Here is a 12,530-nt window from a genome sequence, read left to right as displayed (position 1 = left end):
TGTGAATGATTATTTTGTTATATTAAAATGCTAATAGTGAGGTTTTCTTATTTATGATCGAGAAATGGAAGTAAATGCCTTCCTTGAATTATTATTTTCTTGAAATAGTTGGATTCATTGTTATCTTGTTGGTTGAAACTGAAGGAAAATGTGTCAATATTTTGTTGCTCAGGTGGCCGATAATGTTGACATAAATTCCAAAATATTAGAGGTTTCAAGTTCGAATCCCAGACAAAAGAGGGCTTTAGGTCATAATTTAGTTGGACTTGAGGTTCGTTATTGTAAGAGTTTATATTTGACGGTTATCGTTTTTATCACACCTTTGATATATCAATATCATTGTAATGATTATTGTAGTCAATTTTCAAAAAAAATGAAAATATCAAATAAAATAAGTATACTTTACTTTGCCCTTTTATTTTTATTCTTGAACCATTGAAAGTCTTAAAATGAAATATATTGACAGCCCTCAGCCCCTCACCAAATAAATAGACCTCCAAAAGGAGCCAAAGTTAGAACTTCTCAACAAATTTCTTATACAAAGTAAAGGAAAATTACAAAATTTACAAACTTTTTTGTCTCCACAAGATTGAGGTGGTACATTCTAACTTTCTAAGGTGAGAACTGAGAACAACAAACACAAAAGGCACAAAATTTTAGTGATGAGAAGATTTGAGTCCTAAAATAATATTGGCTTTTGGAATTTTTAGTGAGTCGTAAGACCTCCTATAGAGGATTTTGCTAACTAGGAGCGAGTCGTGGCCCAATATCAAGCACAACCGACTAGGTGAATATTCTGGTACTACCTTTTGTTGATCCTGATGGTTAAATAAGAGCTACTCTAGCTAGCCGCAAGATGGAGCCGTACTTATAGAACCAACTTTAATGACTTATTTCAGGGATGTCAACGGGGCAGGTGCGAGATAGGACCCTTACTAGTGAATATTCTTGTACTACCTTTTGTTGATCTCGATGGCTAAATAAGAGCTACTCTAGCTAGCCGTAAGATGGAGCCATACTTATAGAACCAACTTTAATGACTTATTTCAGGGATGTCAACGGGGTATGTTCGAGATAAGATCCTCTTTTCCGTTTTGTTTCGTTACTAAAGGGGTCGGGACAATCTATCCCAGTTATCAACAGAGGACACCATATTGGTTTTCAAATTTCAATGTCATCTTGTTTGTTGAAACGAATTGCCCAAACTCGTCCAAGTAGGAATGGAAATGGGCGAGAAACCGTTAGGGGTTTAAATATCTTTCCCACTATGAGGTCGTGGGGTCGAATCTCGGCGGAAGCGTTTGTCATCAAAATTTATCTCATGTAATTTAGCAATAAATATAGTAAATAATGTAATAAATTTGTCGGGCTTCAGACCTCTTTCTTGTTGTCAGTTTTAGGCCTCTTTCATTAATGATTTAAAATAAATTAGACAGTTATCGTGCTCATCACATCTTCATGATGTATCAATGCCTTGTAACGACTAACGTAGATCGTAGTCCATTTCCCAATAGGAAAAGATATCTTTCCCACTAGTATGCCATATATCATTAAATAAGCTTATATTTGACTTACATTGGAATAATTTATCAAGCACCAGTGGTCTAGTGGTAGAATAGTACCCTGCCACGGTACAGACCCGGGTTCGATTCCCGGCTGGTGCATTGTTTTTTTCGTATGTTTTTCCATTTTTAGTGTTATCATCAAGCAAGCTTTTCTAGTTAGGGTTTCAATTGATTTCAAGTTTACTTGTTTTCAAATCCATATTATATATGGAGCATTGCTTAGCAAAGCCTTTATCAAGAGAAACTTCTAATGATATAGGTTTCGTGAAATTCATAGTATTACATTTATTTTCGAATATAATACAGTTAGATCATATGTCAAATATATATTATATCAATTCAACACATGATTTACTCACTTTATTAAATGAATGTTGTCAATAACTGCTTGTTCAGTTGGTTATACATCTACGCCAAAAATTCAGAAGTCACCAGTTTGATTCACGATAGATGTCAAATCCATCATTTATTGACTTGTGTTAAAGAGTATGAATATAGTAAAGCCAAGAGTAGGCTTTCATGCCCGTAACGACTTTAAGGGTCTTTATATGGTCTTTGAGACCCAATGTCTTTGATGATAGTAATAAAAAGTTTGACTTGTTTAAATCTGATTATGAAATGTGTTCGTATTGACATAATGGTCATCCAAAATTACTTCAAACAAGTCAGCTTCCTAATGTTTACCTTAAGGCCAGCGCTTTGGGGAAAGCAAAATAGTTTTCGGGGTGTGAAGACTTGGTCAATTTTGTTTGACAATTTTATTTTGTAAGTTGTTAAAGGGAAAAATAAAAAATACCCACCTCACCTCTCTCTCTCTCTCCACCTCATCTTCTCTCTCCACCTCATCTTCTCTCTCCCTACCATTCTCTCTCTCTCTTCTCCGATTAGGTCGCCGACCGGAAAATTCGGCGACCATGAAAAAAAAAAAAACATTTTACTCACTCTCTCTCTCTCTCTAGAAACTCCGGCTAAAGGGTTTCCCTTCGCCAGAGTTCCGGTCTGTTCAAGAACAGATCTGGTCTGTTCTTCAACAGACCGGAACTCCGGCGAAGGGAAACCCCTTCGCCGGAGTTTCTAGAGAGAGAGAGAAGAGTAAATTTTTTTTTTCATGGTCGCCGGCCGGAAAATTTTCCGGTCGGCGACCTAATCGGAGAAGAGAGAGAGAATGGTAGGGAGAGAGAAGATGAGGTGGAGAGAGAGAAGATGAGGTGGAGAGAGAGAAGATGAGGTGGAGAGAGAGATAGAGGTGAGGTGGAGGGAGGTGGAGGGAGGTGAGGTGAGGTGGAGAGTTTTTTATTTTGAACCATATTCCCCATAAAATATGTTGCCCCGGAAACTTTTCAAAATTTTGCATATTCCCTTTAAAATTTCAAACCCCGGAAACTTTTTAGCTTTCCCCAAAGCGCTGGCCTAACTTAAAACTAGCCTACCTTCAGCCAATTAGACAAGCCAGAAACACTTTTTTCATATTTGAATTCGACAAAAATTTACATCTTGTCGCAGGCAACAACATTTCTTTGAAGTGTAAACAAAGTTGTAGTCTCAGTAATCTGTTAATAAGCCAATGCAGATTGATCATGCTCTAACTTTGATCTGTACATGTGGCAGTCCTACATCACTACGGAGAGCGTAGATGATAGTGAAGCATAGTAAGTGTCGAAGCTTTTAAGATGAGTCAGGACCTTGGCAACGAAAAAAACCCTTGCGCATGGGTGTGAAAAGAAAGGATAACATCTGTAAGTGTTGGGCACTAAAAAACCCTTGCCCATAGGTGTGAAAAGAAAGAATAACATTTGTAAGTGTTAAAGCTTGGGATATTATATGGTGTCGACTATGGAGGTGGCAGAGGACCAGTCGTCAGTAGAGGTAGGGGATATAGGAATCCCACATTGCTTGGTAGAGCATCCCAAAGTCTGGGTTTTTAAGTGTTCATTCAATCATTCATAGTAGGTATTAAAGACTAAGCTTCTTGGGTGGACTCAACTAAGAGGTGGAGAATCCGATGTTGTCTCGTTGATATTCCTTCAAAACTCAAACAAAATGTAACACATTTGGAATGCAAAAACAACCCCATCAACCTCTATGCAAGGGGTATTACCAACAGTTGGCTGCTATAAAAAATCATATACTAGTAATCCGATTCAAGTTTGAAATATTCCATTCAGAAAAAAAAAAAAAAAAACACTTTTTACACGTCTTCTACAGAACTGGACGAATGAGATGATATCGCTGCTAGTGCAGGGAAGATATAGTTGGAACGGCACGATACTTCATCTTTAATGAAACCAATATCCCAAGATTCATGTCATAAGATCAGTTGGAGAAGTTACTAAACCGACCTCTTCCCCGCCCCCTCAGCTGCTGTTGCTGCTGCATGGCTCGATGATGTTGGTAGTTTTTCTGAGATTGCCCTCTCATCATCATCACCCTACCCTGTTGATTTTTCTGCGGCTGAGAATAATTCACTTTCATCCTCCTCTCTTGCTTCATGTTTGCAAACAGCGAGTCCAGAGTCTGAGGTCCCTGCTTTGTCTGCGGCATCTGTTGTTGCTGCAGCACCATCACCCCAAAATCATCATGACTACACATATCTTTCAAAACCCTATCTATAACTTAGAAGACTCAAAATGATTTTAAACCAACATTAACAGAAGAGCTAACACCCGAACAGTATAGTCGCTTCACCAACTACACAACACCGGTAAAATTCACAAGTCTCTCCAAAATCGACTATTTTCTTTCGAGAAATGCTTCTTTCCCCTAAATTCTTACTCGGAGTTTGACTGAGAAGTTGATTTGACACCTTTCTAACCACATACTTTCATCAGCTGCTTTTGAAAATCTAAAAGATTCAAAATAAAATGGTACATAATGTGCTACCACTGCATTGAGTAGGATTATGAGTAACATTCTAAGTGATTCTAGCACTCTCTTCCTTTTTAAACTTGATACTTATTATAGTCGGGGGAGGAAACAAGATAGAGTCGGCTGTAAACTTGGCGGACTAACTTTCGCCATGTAGTTGTACACCTTGGAAAATACAGAATTAAACATGCAAAACATACCTTCCCACTGTAGCTTCTTCCTTTAACAGGCCTTTCGACTTGTGCTACAGCTCCAATTCTGCACGGTACACGCAAATTATCAATCGGAAACCCCATTCATTATTTAAACAATTTTTCGAGCAATTTGGAGAAGTAGGGTACCAACTACCAAGCACTTCAGAGTCCAGCAACTATAGAATTGAGACTGAACTTACCATCGTTGTTTTATAGCTTTTCAAATAATTTAAGGATTACACAAACCAATGTAGACTCCAAAGAGCAAGTCATCTTCAGCAATACAAGATTCAGATGTGGGTTGAATTCGGAAAGTGTAGAAGAACATTATCCATTCAAGTTACGAAAAAAGGCTTCAGAGAAAGTGTACAGAATCTCAAACATCAACGAGGCGTTGTCCTTCTTTGCCTTGAAAAATCAGACAAATATGATCTCAAAACCCCAAACTATATGCTCCCCCCGAACTACTCCATTCTTATATAACCCTTAAAACTTCCCATCTTACAACGACAATTATCAATAATCATGTCTATACATTATCTGATTGGTCGCCTTAGAGATTAGGACCATAGACACCCGTTTCTCAATTATGTATCTGACGATGACCTCCATGTCAACAACATCACTGGTGTGGCCTCCTAAGACCTTGTTCTATTTAATTCAGCATCAAATCAGAAAGTCAAAACACCCCAATCTATATTCAAAAACGTGAAGAATTTTAGTCGAGGACTCGGAGGGAATTGAAAACTAGGAAAGCACAAGGATTTGACGTGTGAATCAAGGACCAAGCTGACATTCTTTTTTGCAGGATCCTTTTAGGTATGAAGTAGCCAAAACAACCAGGAGAGACCAAATGTCTAACCCAAAGACAAGAGCAAAGAAAGAGACAGAGAGGTGAATGATACATATGTTGACCAATCAGACCATATTAACAGCCACAAAAAGGATGTAGAGCCAGCATCTTATGCTGAAAGACTGATATTTTTCACAAGCGAAATAGAAATGATTCAGATGCAGATGATGAGATTTCTGCAACACAATGCGCCAAATACAGAGCAGCATTCAACACCAGTATGCTCTACGAATGCTAACTAACTATAATGCACCTTTACCCAGTCACCACTTGCAGAACTAAGTAAATCTAATGGACTACACTAATAAAATTTGCATATTGAGATTCTTTGTAGCACGCTTCTATCTTATCTGAATCTGATACAGAGCTAAAACACAAAATTCATGTTCACTCGTAGTCGTAAATCCCAGAACAACCTCATTCAACACAATTCTCCACTTAAACTGACACTGGAGAAATGCTCTACCTTGAGGAAAATGAGAACAGTGTGCACTAGTTACTATTCTTTTCCCATGCCACAAAACCAAAGCAACAAGAAGCAGGGACTATATCTAAGCATGTAACGATAGGAAATCTATTCTTGTAATTTACTATTATTCCCACTTAAGTAGCTTGAAGTCCAGAGCAACCACAACTGTTTAATCTATAATAATTCAATAGCTGCTAATATCTGACTTCACACATATTAACCAGAAGAACATGATCAGTGGTGGGTAGACACCCACAATTACCTGTGAGAACACGAGGAGAATAAATTTTTACCGTAGAACATATAAGATGTCGAAATAGTTAGGGTAGTGATAAAACAGCAAATAAACCTACCTTGTCTTGGCAGACTTGTTATGAATAAAAGGTTTGTTGTGAATAGGAGCAGCCACAGCCTTCCTGACAACCTCAGTAGTCAAGGGGAAATGATTGCCTTGAAAATTTGACCTTCTTTGAGCAAGTACCCCCTGTGAAAGAATGCAAACCATTAAGAAATAGCATTTTAAACAAATAAATCTCTGTGAACAAACAGAATGGATTAAAGAAGAGAGGATTTCAAGAATATTTCCATCACATTACCTGTCTAATGGTGGATCTAGAATCCATGAACTGCCATACTCTTAAGAAATTCCCTCTAACCGCATTGTTCCCTCGGGTAACACTGCCAACCCCGCCAGTAAAAGAATTCTGTCTTTTATTCTGTAGATCAAAGTAACATATAATTAATACCAATTAGACTCATATTGTAAGCCGAAGATGGTTAATAAGAAGTTTTACTTACAAGAACTCTCTGTTTTTTAACATTTGCTGCAGGTTTCTTCGACATCTTGATTATATCATCTGTTCCACAAAGATAGAACGATAAACGAGTGTTTCTAAAATTGAGATATTAATTAACATATCATATTTTTCGACAAAAGGCAACAACTTAACGAAAAGTCCAACGGGAAAGAACACAAGAAAATTAATAAGTACCATACCTAATGTCATGTTTATCTTCTTCTCGGTAAGAGCAATCGCCTTGGTAGTCATCGGTTTAATGGTTGTTGCCATCTGCAAGAAAAACACAATAGATCAATAAATAAACAATGCTTACCAAGTTCCATTTTAGGTCATTAAATTTTGATATTCGAGTGATTAAGATTAACAGAAATCCTTCCACATAGAGGGTAAGCAACACAAAAGCAAGGACCTTTAACCCTAACATGAAAATTGGTCACCAAGCTTGTCCAAAAAAAAAAATTTGAATCTTTACGAACCTAAAAATCTAACAGGAAACAAAATCCATATTTCATCGTCAATCTAATGAACATAACAAACAAACTGCACAGATCACATAGAAATTAAACCTTAGATTGTTAACAAAATGAAGTATTACTCACCGGATTGTTCCAATCTTTAAAACTTCACGTAATCGAGATCAAATTGTACTTTCCTCGACAAATCTAAGAAATTAGGGCAAAAATTGGAGAAGTTTAGCGTCGCTTCGTGATTGTTGTGGGGATAGAGGAGGAGGCTCTGAAGGTAAAATGGACGGGTTTCGAAGCTAATTTATAGGGTAAATAGTTGGGCCGGCCTCCTAATATAGGAGACGTTTGAAAACAACCTGGATCCGTAGGACGGGGTAAGTTGATGGACGGACCGATCCCTATCTATAATTGTCCCGTGAAAATAGAAGTAAATAGGTGGTGTTCGTTTTTTTTCTTTTTTTCTCATTCTTTCCTTCGTAAGTTGAATTTCCAACTCAAAAAATCACGACATTGGAAACAAACAAAAAGTTATAAAGATAAATCAAAAAATGGTGAGACACACACAACAAATGTTTTGAATATTATTAAAGTCTATTCAGATCTCAAATTGAATAATTTGACTTAGGAAAAATGGGCAACTTCGGCGTATTTTTTAATTTCAGATTTGAAATAGAGAAATTTGGTTAAAACACCATATGTGTTTTTTGTTTTAGTGAAAACTAATCATACAGTTTTTCTAGTCTTCAGTTCTCTATGTGTTTTCATAATTTGCAAGTAACTGTTAGAGGTTTGCAACTAATTGCAAGAAGCTGCAAAAGGTTTGCAACTACTTGTGAAAAGGTTGCAGCTGCTTGCACAAAGGTTGAAGAAAATAGTAAGTTTTAACTAAACAAAATACAGACGTTGAGTTTTAACTAAACACAATATATTGCAACAAAAACTAGACAAAATATAACCGGTTTGAAATATGACCATGATACAGGTAGTAGCCTATTTGTTTTCTTATGTGGACGATTTTAAATCAACATCTGGCTCAACTTGAGTTAAGTTAGATCCATCCAAATTGATAGTTATTCCTAACATGATACAAATAGGTACACGGGGTCATGTTCCAATGGTTATGCACTCGTTTTTTTTTTTTGTTGAAAGGTTATGCACTCGTTGGTCGTAGATTTATTTATGAGTATCTTTGTGACCGTTATAAGCATTATTTATCATATGATGTGTTCTAAGTTATTTAATATATGACGTATGATAAATGTCCAATATATCTTAATGTCTACACTATACTAATTATGTTTCAACTTGTAAAGAAGGAGCCTCAACTTCGAAAATTGGTCTTAGGGAATATAATAAAATTATTAATAAATAGTATCTTTAGGTAAAATGTGAAGTGAGTCTTAAAGATAAAATTTGGAGACTGTTTCTCAACAAAAAAATAAATGAATAAATTTAGAGACTGTTTCTTAACAAAAAAAAAAAAGACACTTTGGACTTCAACCTAATGTATTCTTACACAATCTTCATTAAAGGGGTATACCTTTATTGAACACACATTTTTTGTTGCAATATTCATTGTTGCAACACAATTTATTGAGTAAAAAGAATCTTGTAGTTCAACATTATTTTTTTTTTTGTTGAAGACATTCAACATTACTTGGAAAGCAAGCCATTCCACTTCTCTCAAACACAATAAATATTATTAAAGCTACTCTCTCTTTGTTTTTTTTTTGTTGAACTGCTACTCTCTCTTTGTTTATCTAAAATTCTTTTTTTTTTTGTTGAAAGTTTGTCTATCTAAAATAGATTCAATTTTTATAGCTATGCACATAGTCAATCTAAAATTTAATGGGCATATTATCCTAAAAGGTCAAGAAAGGTATTGGTTTAGTTTTATGGATGGCTTTTTGGAGGTATCTAAGTGTTGTGTATTTAGTTCAACAAAAAAAAAAGTGTTGTGTATTTGAAAAAGGTTTATTTTGTTATTATTTTTTCGGATCAACTATTCTCTAAATATATTTCAACAACAAAAAGAAAAAACTATTCTGTGAATATATTTTTCGACTTTCGTAGACATCTGTAAATATTGTGGACATTGATGGACATTTGGTAGACATTTACTATTTTAATATTATTATTATTGTTTAATCACATGAAATAATATGTTTATACTAACATTTCAAAAATATATTTTTCGACTTTCGTAGACATCTGTGAATATTTGTGGACATTGATAGACATTTGGTAGACATTTATTATTTTAATATTATTATTATTGTTTAATCACATGAAATAATATATTTATACTAACATTTCAAAAATATATTTTTCGACTTTCGTAAACATCTGTGAATATTTGTGGACATTGATGGACATTTGGTAGACATTTATTATTTTAATATTATTATTGTTTTTTGATCACATGATGGACTTCAAATGTCTCTTGTTTTTTGAAAGACATTTTGGCTTCCAAATTTGTCCCAAATCCTTCACAAATTCATCAAACTATGAAGTCCACCAAAGTTTGGGACATATTTTGTCTACAATCGAATGCCTCGGACTTTCATAGACTCTCAAATGTCTGGATTTGAATGCCTCAGACTTTCGTGGACTCTCAAATGTCTGGATTTGAATGCCTCAGACTTTCGTGGACTCTCAAATGTCTGGATTTGAATGCCTCAGACTTTCGCGGACTCTCAAGAGTCCGCGAAAGTCTTGCTCCACTACCCCCCCCCCTAATTGGAGTTACAATAGTTTAATATCAATCTCCTTAAATAATTGTCTATTCTTAATTATAGCTACTTATGTGTAATTTAGAAATAAGTAATTGATTTATTTTAGAGTCCGTGGGTATATAGACCAAAATAATATTCAAAAAAGGTTTATGATCCAATCTTCTCAAAACATGGATATTTAGTCCTTTTACATTATGGACATAATAACCCATTCTTTATGAGAGAACTACCGTCCATGTCTCTCCTACAAAAATCACGGGATTTTTAATTTTCCAGGGTGAATTTGGAATGTTTCTAATGTGGACGTGATTTAGGGGATTTAAAGCAACTAACGTATAAATCCGAAATTGATTTTTCTCTATCTTCTAACCGTTTTGGAAAGCAAATCTATTTCCAAATCAATTCAAAACAAAAATCGTAGCCAAATCAATTTTCTCTCTTTACAGATTTGGAAACCAAATCAATTTTCTCTCTCTTACTATGTAATTTTTTTTCGATTCAAATCAATTTTCTCTCACTTAACTTTCAGATTTGGAAATAGTATATTTTCAAGGATCAATTTAGCGTGATTTGGGGGTTAATATACAAAACATATATATCACTTTCTCTCACTTAACTTTCAGTTTTGGAAATAGTATATTTTTCTAGGAACATTAAAGCAACATGTGTTTTCGTTTTTACTCATACATAAATACACATAGAATACAAATTAGGAAACAAATACGTAAATTATGTATTATTTATGACGAGGAAACCATCATTTGTCGAGTATGCAACATAATTTATTAAATGTATGTGGGTCTTGTTCAATAAATTACACATAATTTCTTTTACATTACACATCCTTTACATTATGTTACAAAAAAAAGTACAAAATCTTCTTTGGTTCAAAAATGGTGCCCATTACTCTCCATTAGTTTCGTTGACTCACTTTGATTTGACGATTCTCTTTGAAATTTCATCTGGTATATCAAATTTACACACATAAATACACATACATTAAAGAAAAAAAAAAAATCATATATTGTATTATAAACTACATGTACAGTTTCGTAAATTATATATAATGTTTGTCACATAATTTTGACAACATTTGAAGGTTTTGAGTAGTTTGGTAAACTTATCAAGGCTACTGTTTTGGGTGAAAAGTACACGTAATGGTAAATAAATAATACACAATTTATGTGCACTTATACGTAAATTATATACATAATGGTAAGAACATGAAGATATACGTAAATTATATATACTCTATTGGAAAGTACACGAGATTTGATAGTAAAGCGAAGCATTTCTACTAATGAAATGAGTACTGTTTTGGTGTTAAAGCACGGGTAATGTTCTATAAATTACCCATAATTTACTATAAATTGTGGTAATTTACGATAAAGTACATGTACTGTAAATTCTGTTATGAGTAACCGTACGAAAGAACAAATGTTTCATAAATCCGTACGGATTGAAAACCAGATCTGAAGAAAAAAAATGAGAATATCATTATGCTTAAACTACAAATCTAAAGATATCTGCTATGATGATTGATTGCAATAATGTCAAACTCAAGTTGAAGGATTAAACATCAAGATTAAAAACATAAATGAAATTTTAAGAGAGAGAAAGAAAATAAACACCAAACATTTGATAGATGATTGATAATCTGATCTCACGAAATATAAGAAACAACAGAAGATTAAACATAGATCTAAAAAATATGATATTATCACTGGATGCAAACATAACATACTAACTTTGAAGGAATCATTGAATAAGGAATAAACATAAAGATCTTAAACAGTTATGAAAATTTTAGAGAGAGAAAATAAACATCATACATTCGAAGTTAATGAATTAGTAAACAGATCTTATAGATATGTATCATAAATCTGATACGTTTTATAATAGAGCGAAATAATTAGGGTTTTAGTTATAAGAAGAAATATTATATATTAACAATGGTGTTTATAAAGATTTCGAAAGTATTAAACCTGATAAATGATGAATTTGGACAGCAATATAATGTAGAAGAAGAAAATTTTCTGAGTTTCATGGAGGTTTGTCAACTAAATCGATTTTAGAGAGATCAAATAAAGAGTTTCCGTTACTGAAAATAATGAAGATATCCTTACTTTGAATAGAAACATGATTGGAGAAAAATATGGAAGATAATAATGAAGATATCCTTAGTTTGAATAGAAACATGATTGGAAAGAAATATGAGAGATAAATATGGAAAAAGATATGCATAGATTTCGAAGATTAATCAGTTATAAAATATGGAAAGGTTATATTAGGGATTATGAAATAATATTTATTCTAGAGATTTGTGTTTTCTCTCTAGATGAGACCAAATGGACTAGATATCCATTTATATTATTTTTTTGGTTTTAAAACCCTTTATAGAATTAGAGAGGATTATATCTACTATTAGGACCCGTTTTTTGGACTATAAGACCAAAAATTCTTTATTTTATATGTTTTAGGTATACAAGTTGGACGATTAATTTTACTAGGTTTCCAACGTGTTTGTAGGGTGCGATATGATAGATCATTTGTAACTAATGTCATTATAATTACATGTCGTT

At 33.9% G+C, this 12,530-nt stretch overlaps 1 protein-coding gene and 1 non-coding gene across 2 annotated transcripts; one reads left to right on the top strand and one right to left on the bottom strand.

The window, feature by feature from the left end:
• The first annotated feature begins 1,593 nt into the window (after nt 1-1,593).
• TRNAG-GCC (transfer RNA glycine (anticodon GCC)) lies at nt 1,594-1,664 on the top strand. Its single transcript has one exon. It is a non-coding gene; the product is annotated as a tRNA-Gly (tRNA).
• A 1,892-nt stretch (nt 1,665-3,556) lies between these two features.
• On the bottom strand, nt 3,557-7,722 carry LOC147534252 (uncharacterized). The gene is made up of 7 exons (XM_086645405.1): nt 7,346-7,722; nt 6,944-7,016; nt 6,745-6,803; nt 6,543-6,662; nt 6,300-6,430; nt 4,631-4,688; nt 3,557-4,115 (listed from the first exon to the last, which is right to left on the bottom strand). Exons 2-7 carry the CDS (start codon nt 7,014-7,016, stop codon nt 3,879-3,881), a joined length of 678 nt encoding a protein of 225 aa, XP_086501531.1. The 5' UTR covers nt 7,346-7,722; the 3' UTR covers nt 3,557-3,878.
• Between the last annotated feature and the right edge of the window lie 4,808 nt (nt 7,723-12,530).

Source organism: Eschscholzia californica, unplaced genomic scaffold (genome assembly GCF_041429995.1).
Source record: "Eschscholzia californica isolate CP2 unplaced genomic scaffold, dmEscCali1.0.p SCAF_6, whole genome shotgun sequence".
NCBI lineage: Eukaryota > Viridiplantae > Streptophyta > Magnoliopsida > Ranunculales > Papaveraceae > Eschscholzia > Eschscholzia californica.
The sequence above is the reverse complement of the archived record's forward strand: the minus strand, read 5'-3'. Positions and strand labels throughout refer to the sequence as shown.